This window comes from Heterocephalus glaber, unplaced genomic scaffold, assembly GCF_053883595.1.
Source record: "Heterocephalus glaber isolate CG9 unplaced genomic scaffold, H.glaber_assembly_v1.0 deba00001461, whole genome shotgun sequence".
Classification (NCBI taxonomy): domain Eukaryota; kingdom Metazoa; phylum Chordata; class Mammalia; order Rodentia; family Bathyergidae; genus Heterocephalus; species Heterocephalus glaber.
In genome coordinates this window covers 18707418-18720578 of record NW_028258308.1, presented here as the reverse complement: position 1 = coordinate 18720578, position 13161 = coordinate 18707418, and the positions used below count along the sequence as shown (strand labels likewise).

Genomic DNA, 13161 nt, shown 5'->3' with positions numbered 1-13161 from the left:
CCTTATCACAGAGCTATTAGGATGAAGCCAAGATTCAACTGCAGAAAGATGACTGATTCCAAAATCATTCTAATCCCATGCTATGCTGATTCATTCAAGAAACATTTATTTATTTATTTTTGTTGTTTTGTTTTTGTTTTTTTTTTTGGTTTTTTTTTGTACCAGGGATTGAACTCCGGTCCTTGCGCTTGCGACTGAGAAACCACCGAGCTAAATCCCCAGTAAGAAACATTTATTGCTCACCTAGTAAATCCTCTACCTAGGTATTAAAGATACAGAGAGCCATGTGTGGTGGTGCACGGCTTGTAATCCTAGCACATGGGAGACTGAGGCAGGAGGATCACAGAAAGTTTGAGGTTAGCATGGGCTACACAGTGAATTCAAGGCCAGCCTGAAGTACTATGGAGACCCTGTCTCAAAAAAAACAAAAGGGGCCAGGGATTTAGCTCAGTGGCACCTCGCCTGCCTCATAAGCACGAAGTCCTGAGTTCAATACTGGGTACCAAAAAAAAAAAAGATAAAAAGAGTAATTTCTCTCTGAAGGGTCAAGGAACCACACAAATGAGTATAAAATCATAATTGTGATAAGTACAAGGAAAGAGAGGTATTTGGTGCTACAGAACACAGAAACTTGGCAGATTCGAAGAGCTTCTCTGCCAACATAACTGACTTCTGAAAGAAAAGAAGTTAACAGGAAAAGGGGACAAAGAGCAGAGTGCTCAAGGCAGAGGAAATAGTAAAGTCCCTAAAGATGAAGTGTGGCACCATGAGGACTGAGGATGTCCATGAAGGGCAAGGTAATTAAGATGAGATTATCTAGAGAGCTAGAAAGCTACTGAAGTGATTTAATTAAACATGTTGCTAAAGAGGGTTTTGAATAGACTTGAATTTTTAAGAGAAGAAATTAAAAGGGGAGCCAGAATGGAGGCAGAGAGAACAAATGAAAGATTGCTGCAGTCAGCTGGGCAGGACATGATACTAGCTGGGACTAAGCAGGAGAGATGGAAGGAAGTAGATGGATACAAACAGGACCTGGTGATGGGGTTCACATGACGTGTGAGGAGATGTCAGAGAGGACTCAGGTTTCTGGTTGTGGGATGTGACTTTCTTTTTGGTACTGGGGATCAAACTCGGGACCTTGCGCTTGTGAGGCAGGCAGCGGCACCAGTGAGCTAAATCCCTGGCCCTGTGGGATGTGACTTTCAGGGATGCCAGTCACTGACAAGAGACAGATGGAATGGAGACATGGATCAGAAGAGGTCTTAAACTTGAGTTTCAGGTACCATTGGGACTGCCATGTGGAAATGTCAAGTTAAGCAGTTGAATAAATAAATGAGTGTGAGAAATAACTCTCAAAGTCTTCAATGTAGAAAGGTGATTGCAGGGGGCTCAAGGTGAGACTGCCTGAAAGACTTTTTAAAAATGATACTTCAAGAATGATCAAAACAAGCCGGGCATGGGGCATATGCCTGTAATCCCAGCACTCAGGAGACTGAGGCAGGAGGATTGCCAGGAGCTCGAGACTAGCCTGGGCTACCTAATGAGTTCAAGACCAGCCTGGACTACACAGGGAGATCCTGTTTCAAAAAAAAATGACCAAAACAAACCATCTTCCTGATCTATTTAGGGTTCAGAATCTCAAAAAATTAACAATTCTGCTTTAGGAAAAACGTATGAAAATTTCTTGACTATTTGAAGATGTTAACTTTATGTCCAATAACTTAGCAAAACCTGCATGCAGTACTCATATTTATATCTGTATGAGAAGATTTGCATGGAAGGAAGAGGCCTTTTGAGAGGTACCTTCTGTGCAGTGGTTCAAGGTCAGAGACTAGAGAAGGCCTTCCTTTGATCCAAGGGTCTGGTTTGGACCAGATGGAAAGGGCCACAGGAAAAAATAAGAGGCTGTTTTCACAGGAAGAGGAAACAGGAGCATAAGTTTCTCAGCTTCCACCACAAGTTGGCAATTTTTTAAAGAAAGAAACATGCCTTAGTGAGAGGAACGAGGCAACACTCCCAGCTTCTTTAAAGCATATGACACGGTTTTGGTGGAGGGAGCAGGGTGTGCAGCTCTAGGAGATGGAGACAGTGGTGCTCCAGCAGGAAATGCACTTTTTCAGACTGGCAGTGGGGCCATAGCACGGAAGCCTCCCTCAAGTGTTTTTTTGCAGGCACCAAGAACAGAAGAATGGAAGTGAGCTTATTCACAGAAAGGCTGGGGGGTCTGAGGAGGAAGAAAGTACAAGTACTACTGTAAGAGGATAAGGTCCTGAATGGAGCAGATGGAAGCAAACATCTATTCATCTTCAGTTAAAAGTCGTTATACAGCCAGGGATTTGGCTCAGTGGTTCCACCACCTGCCTCGCAAGCTCAAGGTTCCGAGTTCGATCTCTGGTACCAAAAAAAACAAAAACAAAAAAAAAGTCATCATACATATAGATGGGTGAAAGCAACAGAAATTTAGGTTACTTTAGAAATGAGTATTTGTAAATTAATTTTCCAAAAGGTATATTCAACATTAAAATAGAAAGCTTATTAAATAGATCTTACTAGTCTAAAGAAGCTCTTGTGTTTTACCTAAATATGCACAATTCACTCCTTTGTTTCCTCTTTGACCTCAAGACATTTTACTAGAGTTACTATATTCATTTTTTATATACATCTTGTGACTTTTCATACATAGAAACCCCAAGATGACAAGTGTACAAGGAGCACCCAGTTCCCAGAGAGGCTAGTAAGTGTAGCTAGCCCCAAGCACAGGAGCATGGGTACCTCAAACTCTACCTTTTTCACAAAGCAATCTATGTAGCAACTCAGAAGCTCACCAAAATACACCCAACCCATTAGGTGTTCTGGAAAGCTCCACACCAGAACACCTCAGTACTAAAGCAGGCTGTGGCTTGGATCTAAACGCTGGCCCTCAAAGTATCCAGGAGACACCCTGTCTTTTTCCTCCCCCAGCTTGGAAGGTGACCTAACAGTGAAAGGCAAAAATATAAGTCCCAAGTTTGCATCTTTTTTCCTTCAAAAGTAAAGTCACAATTTTTAAAAAAAATGTATTTTGTGCAATCTTTTGAATACTAACAGCCTTCTACAGACACTATTCATTTTCTGTAGCCTGAATGCTCAGCAGCAAACTTGCTGAGTCACCTTTTTTAGTACAATTGTGCGCACCGTTCTCACTACAAGGAAGCATATATTTTAAGAAATCTAGGGCACTTTCTACCCTCAAAATGATATGGTTGGGAAATGAAACCTAAGATATTTTTAAACAAGCAACATTAATTACCAAGGTCATACCATGTACTGTAGTGTTCTCCCAAAACAAAAGCAGCCTAAGATTCAGGAGAGTCAGAAATAAACCCCTTAGGAATGACTAAAATTAAGGCAGCTCAAAGCAGAATGTTCAAAGTTTCAAGACTTCAGTCTTCACATTTGTGCATAAACAGTGGTGCCCTTTGGTTTGGGACTGAATGCATTATGTAAAAGGAATGTTAGGGCACTCTTGAGAATATTCTTGAACCTCTCTATGCCAGTAGCCAATGATATCTAACAAAGAAAAAACTCATCACTTTTGAACTTATTGCCTCTTGTCTCCATTCACACAGCATCATTAACTCAGTTTTTATCACTGCAGCCACACAGTAATCCTCTTTTTTAAGTCCAACGCAATTACATTTCCATTTAACATTTCTAAAGCCAAGCTCTGATGCTATCACTCCTGCACTCAGAAAATGTCAATAGCTGCCATGCCTACAGACTAAAATCCAATGCTGCTCACATCTGAGAACTTCCACAACCTGGTCAAATTCCCTTTCCAATCCTGGCTCCTGTGACTCATCTCAGACACTAACTGGCAACTCAAATCTCAAATGTACCCTTTAGTGACGTGTACCCTGTCACTAAAACAGTTTTGAGGATTCTTTTAAGAAATTATGAAAATATATATTGCTTCCTTCAGACAGTTTGCCAAATTCAAGTACATACTTTTCTCATTTCTGAGGATTCATTTGCTCCTTCTGGCTGATTTTTTTTTTTTTATCTTCCATCTACTGGATCTTCCTACGTTGCATGCAGTTATCACTATTCGTATGTAACTTCATCTTAATGTTTACCATCCCTGAGGAAGAGTTCCTTCCCAAGGGGAGACAGAGAAAATAAGCATTTTTCCTTTATGTGTAATCACCGTTTATAAATCAAAAGATTATAGGTATCATAAATGTTTTAAATACATTTATATTTGTTTGTATATGCATAAAATATATCTGGAAGAAAAAACAGCAACTATTATTAGTGACTGTCTTTAGGAAAGGGAGATAATTTTTTCACATTTACCTTTCTATATGCCTTAATGTTACTAATCATATGATTATATAACCTACTAAATTTAAAAATTATGAATACTATGAATTTACAGTATGATAGTTCTTATACCACAGAGAATAGGTGTATTTTTCTCACTCGCCACCATGACTTAAAAGCCTTATTTAAAATTTCTACAAACATTCCGCAGTAAATATATTACGCATTATTCATTATCAAATTATTGAGGATTAGTTGATCATATTAACATAATAAAGGCAAGCAACAAAGAGGCTATGTATAATCTTCCTAATTCCTGTTTCTTTTCTCTTTACCCTCAAATAACTAAATTAAATTTGTTTTACTCAAAGAACATCTGTATTAGTAAAAGGACCCATTTAGGAATTCTGAAAGTCTGACTCAAGCCAACTACAGCTGTCAACTGCTTTGTGAATGTTTTTACTGTCTATAAACATCTGCCTTCTCATCCAGTTTTCTCTATCAGTCTAATCTACAGGGCCTGAGAGGGCAAGGACAGGGAGCATTCTTGTTCACCTCTGAATCCTCCTCAATACCATTAAAAACAGTGCCATGTACTTATAAAAAACACAATTACTCAAGCTCTATGTGTTATTTAATGCAAGGCTCTGACCCTTCCTTAGATAACTGGATGAAATTTCAAACCTGAAAATGACAGCTATATACTTAAAATTTGTTTTCATCAAAATCCACCTATTTGAGCTGATATGCTACAGAGGGACAGCACAGGTACAGTGGTACAGAACGTGCAAGGCCCTGGGTTCAATCCTCAATATAGAGGGGAAAAAAAGCACTACCTGTTGAGAGCATACTATATGCCTGGCACTGGTACTGAACAACTAGCTATGCAGAAAATTAGCTAACAAGATCAGAATATGAGATATGTACCAGATATTGACCATGTATCTCATATTAATTAGATTAGATAACTTCTTGAACTATCTGGCTGAACTCTGAAGTCTTTCATTAGCGTTTTCTTCACATGGCCAGGGTCTTTAGTTTCCTACGTGCTACTAGTCATACAACTTTTGTATACTTTCTTATACCAGTTCTCCAACCCTCACTGATTGTTTATTTATTTTGAACTTATGAAGAATAAACCAAGAAGCATCCAGAGTAAAAAATGTTAAGTATTTGAGGCAATGGATATGTTAGCATAATTACTCCACATTGTACTTATGAATCATGACATTACTTATACCCTACATATACAATTATAAATTTTCGGTTTACAATATTTTAAAAGTAGTCAATTCATACAAGAGGAAAATTCATAAACTGTGACAGAGAAGTTATTCTCTTACCTTCCTATCCTCAAAATGTAAGACATAACTTACTCTTTTTCTTTTATGAGAAGATGTAGCCTTTTTTTTTCCTTCTGTAGTAGGCATTGAGCCAAGATCTTCGCATGTGCTAAGCAGCCTTTCTACCTGTGAGCTATATCCCCAGCCTAAGAAGATGTACAGTACTTTGAATCGCTGGTCTTATAATAACTTTTCCTAAACTACTGATTCACTCTTGCCTTAGATAGATCAAGTTCTAGGATGAAGTAACTGTGGCAAGTAAATCTGAGGCTCAGGCCAAGCAAGTTAACTGGCCTGGTACGATACCAAAGTATAACCATGGACTAGGAACACATACTATCACAGCCTATGCAACAAAGCTGGGCTAACAACTATCATATCAGGAGCAGACTAGCCCCAGATCAACTCAGCTCCAGTCTGCTGGCATGCAAAAAAGTCCAAGTTTTTCTAAAGTGGAGACCAAAAGAGCAACTCTCAAAACTTTAGTGTCAACCTTGCTGTTGTTCTTGCACAAAAATTTTCTAGTACTTGAAAATATCACTGGACATTTAGGATGGAATTTCTATCTGGGATGAAAACTACTTTTAATCAACACTGGCTCCTAACAAAGTAAAATCTAAATCTGTGGACTTAAGGATGCCTGAAAGATACTAGATTTATGGGAGAGGGTGGAGCACTAGGTTAGTGACCAGAAACAGACCCAATTTTCTTCATTATCATCAGCAAACACTTGAGGAGCCCTGAGATCCTACTAGATGCATGGGATAACAAAAACTGTCACTAATAGACCCTAACACAAATGGAGTTTACAATTGATAACTATACTGTGAAGCATTCAGAAGCATTAGAACACTTCTAGACATGAAAACACTTCTACCTTTTTATTTCAGGCTTCTCTAGCTACCTATCAATAACAACATATATGTGCATTTTTTTCTTTCATAGAAGGAAGCCAAAATTTTTTTTTTTTTTTTTTTTTACAAAAAGAAGGAAGGATGCTTAGATACCTCAGACAGGAATTCAAAATGTATTGTGTATGAATCAAAGAGCATTCTTTTCTTCATGCCAAATCCAAATTTCTGTAGTAGTCCCTGTTGTATACTAAGAGGCTCCATTTGGTTCACCACTAAACAGATGCCCCCTTCCTCATGTGTTAAATGACCTGTGTGATCCAGCTCCTACCCCCACAAAACTGAGATATTTTATACTACACCACATGCTATGCTTCTCATCCTTCCATTCATAAAGAAGAAAATTTTTAAAAAACACACAAATTATTGCAAATACTGCAAACTAGAGACTTTAGAAAATAGCATCAGAACAGTAAGGAAAATAGAATTTTGTATGAATAACACACATGTCAGTGCTAAGTAATACATAACTTTACAACTAATTTCCTAATTACTTATTTGCCTATTTAAAGCTAATGTAGGGATTCAAGTTCAAAAAGAATAACCAATAATCACTTTGTTTAGGTTGTATTTCACCTCTTATCTGAAATCTTAAGGTTACTACTATGCATGAGATTATACATGCTATTCATTTTCTCTGCCACCTTTAAAGTAGTATCTTTTAAAATTTTTATATGAAACCATCTTTCAATATGATAATCCAAGTTCTACCTATGCAGAGGTACAAGTGTCCTGGGAGAATGTAATTTTTAGGAAGCAGAGTATTTTTAGGAAGCAGAGTGTTAAGCCAGATCATGAAGTTTCCAGGCCCTCAGAGGTGAGCAGAAATTCCCTGACTTGGACCCTAACCTCACCATGTAAATGTCCTCCTCCCACCTATTAGTCACTCTCAATCACTTAACTCATAATGACTTTTTGTTTCATAAGCATTTATCACTACCCCAAACGATCTCATTTATTTTACATCTGGTCAACAAAAATATAATCTCCAGACAGGAGGATTTTTGCGTGTCTTTTTTTTTCAATTTCGGCTTCCAAAATACAGGTAGGACTTGGTTCATACAAGATGCTCAATAAATTTGTAATGAATGAATTATAACTTCTTAACAATATTAACAACTGGGATATCTTTTAAAAATCTATAGACTGGTAAAATGGTGAGATCTTCTTATCACTGTTGAAAAAAAAGGAAGAACACCTGCTCATCAACTTTTGTTAAATTAGAAATGAAAAAACTGACAGCTAAGTGAATGTTTTTAAGAGAAACAAACATTACTGATTTTTGAGACTACTTGTAAACAAGTTTCCAATCCCTTATTACACTGAATTGCTTATCAACCTACTGAGTGGATGCCTGCCCTGCCCTGCCTACAATCTTTCAGTCATTATTCCAGCAAGCCACTCTACATCAGCAGACACTGAGGAGAGTCATTCTGATGAAGTGTGATGCTTTTTTCACTCTAACATTCTTAAGAAGCAGAACCACTGTCATTTCCCTGACCCCAAAGTGCTTGGGCAATTTCAGCTTAATGATGGTATCACCCAGTCAAGCAGTGATCTGGTCAAAGTACCATAGAATTAAGTTCTTTTTAAAGGGTTATAAGCAGACAGGAGATAGGAAAAGTAATGGATTTGGCACTGAGGAAGGGAAAAAAGCTCATTTAAAATACAGTTCTTTCCTATCTTCCCTAACCACAATCCTAATGTCCCAGACCCTCCTGAGGACAGCTTTCCTTTCTTTGTAAGCAACAGTGGTCTTCGGGTGTCCTCTTTACATCACAGACACCAGACAAAGCTGCACTGATACTTATCAACATGGTGGAAGATGAAGCGGTAGGAAGCGTGGGGGCCTCGGCAGCGGGGAGGTACAGGGCGAGGGAGTAACCAAGTTTCCTCTGCTGTAAATGGTAATGAAGTTACCTCCCACCGAGGACCATTCCAAAAACCAAGCAGTCTCGCCTAAACTGAGTGTGGTGCTGGACACAGTGAATGTCGCGCTCGGTTCTTTCCGGGTACTCACTAACTGCACAGCAACATCAAGGAGTTGACATCAATCTGCGGCCGAGAGGGTGACCGAGGATAGTGGATGAGTAACTCCAGAGCCTCTTACCGCGCAGTTCGCTCGGCAAACCCCCACTGCGGGTCTCGAGGAGGGGGCCTGGGCCGAGGAGGAGGGCAAACCGAGGCGGGAGGGGGATCGCACCGGAAGCGGGGAGTGGGGAGCAGCGGAGCCGTACTCACCCCCAGAGGGCGGCGGGCGGCCCTTCGGCTCCAGGCAGCAGAGAAGTCGGGCGGCGGGGCGCGCGGGCTCCGGTAGACGAGGGCGAGTAGGGTCCCCAGCAGGAAGGCGGCCGCGGCGCAGCTCAGGTACAAGCTGAGCCGCAGCAGGACGGTGCCCGGCCCCGTTCCCCCCGCCACTGCCCAGCAGCCGGGCCCCAGGAAGGAGAGGGCCACCGCGGCGAGTGCGGCCACAGCCACCGGCATCTGCCAGCTCCCGCCGCCCGGGCCCCGGGCACCCCGCTGCTCGCCCGCAGAGTCCGTGGCAGGGCGGCCGCCGGCGCCGTTGCTGTCGGTGGCATCGGGGTGCATGCTGCTGCCTGGGCCGCTAAGGACAGGCACATCTCCCGTCGCGTTGTCCCCCGGCGCTGGCCCGGACAGTGGCCTCAGCGAGGTGCCTCCTCGTCTGGCCGCTCCCGCCGCGGCTCAGGAAGCAGGGGGAGCCAGCGCTCAAGCCCTCGCCGGTGGCCCTCGGAAGGAATGGCTCCCACGGACGCCGCCGAGCCGCTTCCAGCGACCCCCTTAGCGCCGCCAGCCGGCGCCGGGCCGGGCGCGCCCAGGTGACCGGCAGTGTTGTGACTGAAGCCCGCGAGGCCTGACGCGGGCGGGGCGGAGGCGGCCCAGAGTGCGTGTCGGGCCCGGGGCGGAGACGCCGCGACCGCTGAGTGACAGCTGGGAGGGGCCGCCCACCGCCCACCCACGCCGGGGGGGGCGGGGTCCAGCAGGCTGGGTGTGGGGGGGTAAACAACCGCGGCTAACACTGCTCTTTCCCGCGCTGCCGTGCTTCACTCCCCCAGTGTGCCCTTGGTTGATGGAAAATTTTGCTCCAGGTGTCCGAAGTATGTGTAATTCTTTTAACTCAGGTGATCCCTCAATTTTCTCTCTCCGCTCATCACCTACAAGTAACCTGCTAAGAATTCTCACTTTCAAGTTTTTCGTGCTAATAACTTCCTTTTTCCCACCCGGAGGCCTTGAAGTAAAGAGAGTCACACAAATTCGGGGAGTAAAGGAAGCCTGCGATTTTCCAGTTAAGGAGAGGCCCAAAGAAGACAGGTTGGTGCCAAAGGGTGTACACAGCTGCCATCGTCAGATTGGCTCCAGTTCTGTGTTTCTGTTGCCAACTACTCAGTACAAAAGCTGTTACCCACGCAAACAAGAGTGGTCCAAGTACTGTTTAGAGTACATATTTGCCTCGTCTATCATGGTCCCAGCTGGTAGTATACAAATGATGCTTGCTGAGAAGATAGATGCCAATGTGCTACATAAATATTGGCAATTACGGTAACGCTAACACCAATAAGGCAGCATATGTATTTTTAATGTATAGTGTAATAGAAATAAAGTAATTCTGTAGAGATTAATAATTATTTTTTTAGGGGCCGGGGATTTAGTTCAGTGGTTCCACTGCCTGCCTCGCAAGCGTAAGGTTCCGAGTTTGATCCCCGTACCCCCCCCCAAAATAATAATTATTATTTTTAAAAAGCATGAGCGGTGTATGGTGGCACATGGCTATAATCCCAGCACTCTGGAAGAGGCAGAAGGATCTCTAATTCAAGCCCATCTTGGGTAATGTCGACTTAGGGAGACCATGTCTCAAAAAATAAAAATGTCTGGGAATGTAGCTCACTGAAAAGGCGCTGGGTTCAATCCCCAGAATTGAAGGGGAACAAAAATTAAGGGCAAATCAAGAATAGAAAGAAGGAAGGGAAGAAATATTATAGAAGAAGAAAGCATGAGAAAGATAAGGATATGGGAAACATTGAAAGACAAGGGCCTAGGAGCTGTCTCCATGTTACTCTAATGAATCTCAGTATTTTAAAACTTGTATTGTTTTCCAATAAATGGATTTATATTCTGCTTTCCAGGGAGGATATAAGAAAAGCATTAAAAAGTATGTTTAAAAAAAAAGTATGTTTAGATACCATGACTATGCTGTGTTTTTCTATAAGGAATCATTAATCTTTAAGTATTATTTCTATGTCATTTCAACAAAGGAAAAATTAAACATTTACACCAAGTAAACCAAAGTATTTAGTGGATGTTTATCTTTTTTTTTTTTTTTTGGTACCAGGAATCAAACTGAGGACCTTGTGCTTGCAAGGCAGGCATGGTGCCACTGAGCTAAATCCCCAGTGGATGTTTATTCTTTTTAAACAAAGTCATACCCAGAAGATTATTATTCAAAAGAAAAGACACTGGTATCCACCAGTATATACAGCCAACCTACATATTCATTCCATGCCTTAATAATAAATCTTCCTGGACCAGGGATGTAGCTCAGTGGCACTGGGCCTGCCTGGAAAGTGCAAAGTCCTGAGTTGGATTCTTGATACTGAAAAAATAAAAATAAAATAAAATTTCCTGAAATGGCACATGGATTTCAAATGGAAGATGAAGAGGTCTAGAAATGATCCGTAACATTTATTTCTAAAACAATGATATACAAATGCATTGTTTTGTCTATGGAAAAACAAATGTATTCACGTTTCATTTTTATAAAGTTTTTCTGCTTCAAATATTAATTGGAATTCATGGGGTACTTCCTTCTGTCATACCTTGTAAGTCAAAAGTAAGGACATAATGAGTACCTCATACCATATATATCATTGCCATGCCACGTCGATGACATCAAAAGAAGTAACTACTATCTTAGTCTCCTCTCCTTTTTTAAAAAATAAAACTAGTATAACATTTTGAAAAAGCCCTTTTGCCTATAAAGTAGTTAATATTAATGCCATTGCGGGTCCTCAAAGTGTACCCCACAAATCCAAATTATTTCAAAGCATAATAATATCAACATTTTTTTATTACCTACATGCCAGGGTCTATATCAGTCGTGGTGAACCTATGGCACATGTGCCACATTGTACTGTTTGTGTCATTGAAAGCTCTAAAATGTTCACCATCACTGGTCTATATGCACTTTCTGATTTCAACCCCTAGCTCACAATAATAGTAGCTGATGCTTACTGTGTATCAGGTACTGTTCTAAGCACTCAACAGACTTCATCTTCACAACAACCCTTAGAGATGCTGTTATCTCCATCAATACATGAGGACACTGAAGAACAGGAAGAAAATTAACATGTTCATCATCTCAAAGCTAATGAATATGAGAGCTAGGATTAGGTTATCACTCCATATGAGCTATCTTCAGAGCTTGTATATTTAACGACTATACCATAGTACTTCTAGGAAAACTGTTATTTGGTTATCTCATATTACAGAGGAGATAAAACAGGGTTTAAGTCCTTGAGCCTAAGTCCTGTGTTCCATGCTTAAAAGAGTTTAGTTTTACAGCTATGTGGCAAGAGCAGCACCTTAGCTAACCACCTGACAAATATCAAGAGATTATAACTTGAATAAGAAAAGGGAAAACTGCCCTGACATTTACTGAGTGTCCAGGTCTATAACTCAGTACCATGATCTTTCCAGTACATCAGTACCTTGTTCCTAGGAGTAATGCAGAGCTGGAGAAAAGTACATAAAACTACATCAAAGCAACATGTTATAATGCTGCCTAGACAGCACTGACACTTCATACATTTACTTAAATTGGTCCTCTAGTGTGTGCATCACTTGAGGAACCCTGAGAGGACAGCAAGCTAACGGGTTAAATGAGAATAACTGGACCAGAATAACTGGACCAGAAGCTGAGAAAAGGTCATAAATCAGTTTTTAAATTACCCTCTAGATGTTCCTTCCCAGTAATCAGTATTGAGTCTTAATAGGCAAGTTAAATAGGGAAACCTTACTTATATTCCTTATTGCCAGTGCATTCTGACATGCTGTAATTGGATGCTCTGTAAGGCTATCTTCATTATTCTTTTGTCTAAGATGGAAATGGCATTTGCCTTAACTCCTAATTATAAAATTAAGATAAAAAATGAAAAAATTGGTCATTTAAAAATACTGGTCATGTAAGCAGGCATATAACATCCCATCTTTGTCTAAGTGTGTGATGCATCTTCCTAAGTCCCTTGGCCCACCTCAGAGGTAGTCACAGCACTGAAGAGAAAACCAATGTTTGCCTTTGACCACTTTGGCGAAATTTATGAATAAAGACATTGACAAGAGTCAAAAAAATCTAGATAGCATCCTAGTGTCTTCTACTAATTTACTGGAAGACTAGAACAAGACTTAAGTCAGTTAATTTCTTTTTCTTATAAGCTCAGAAGCAAAGTCCAGTACATACACAGGGAGATATAAATAGGTAAATATATAAGGAGCAGGGAGGAAGAAGAAGGTAAAATGATTGGCAAACTTCAAAAAGGAAGTCATAAAATACCATAAAAGCAAACAGTACAATGCTAAAACTTGAAGGAAAC

The 13161-nt window shown here is 40.9% G+C and overlaps 1 protein-coding gene across 2 annotated transcripts in view; it reads right to left on the bottom strand.

Moving 5' to 3' along the window:
- The window catches only part of Snx25 (sorting nexin 25), a 162124-nt gene extending 152694 nt beyond the window's left edge, over positions 1 to 9430 (bottom strand). The window contains exon 1 of one of the 2 annotated variants that reach the window (XM_087217093.1): positions 8798 to 9430. In XM_087217093.1, the coding sequence (XP_087073219.1) occupies positions 8798 to 9145 (348 nt within the window). In that variant the 5' untranslated portion in view covers positions 9146 to 9430. The remainder of the gene's footprint in view (positions 1 to 8797) is intronic. The other variant, XM_087217091.1, reaches the window with a different exon arrangement.
- Positions 9431 to 13161: the final 3731 nt, after the last annotated feature.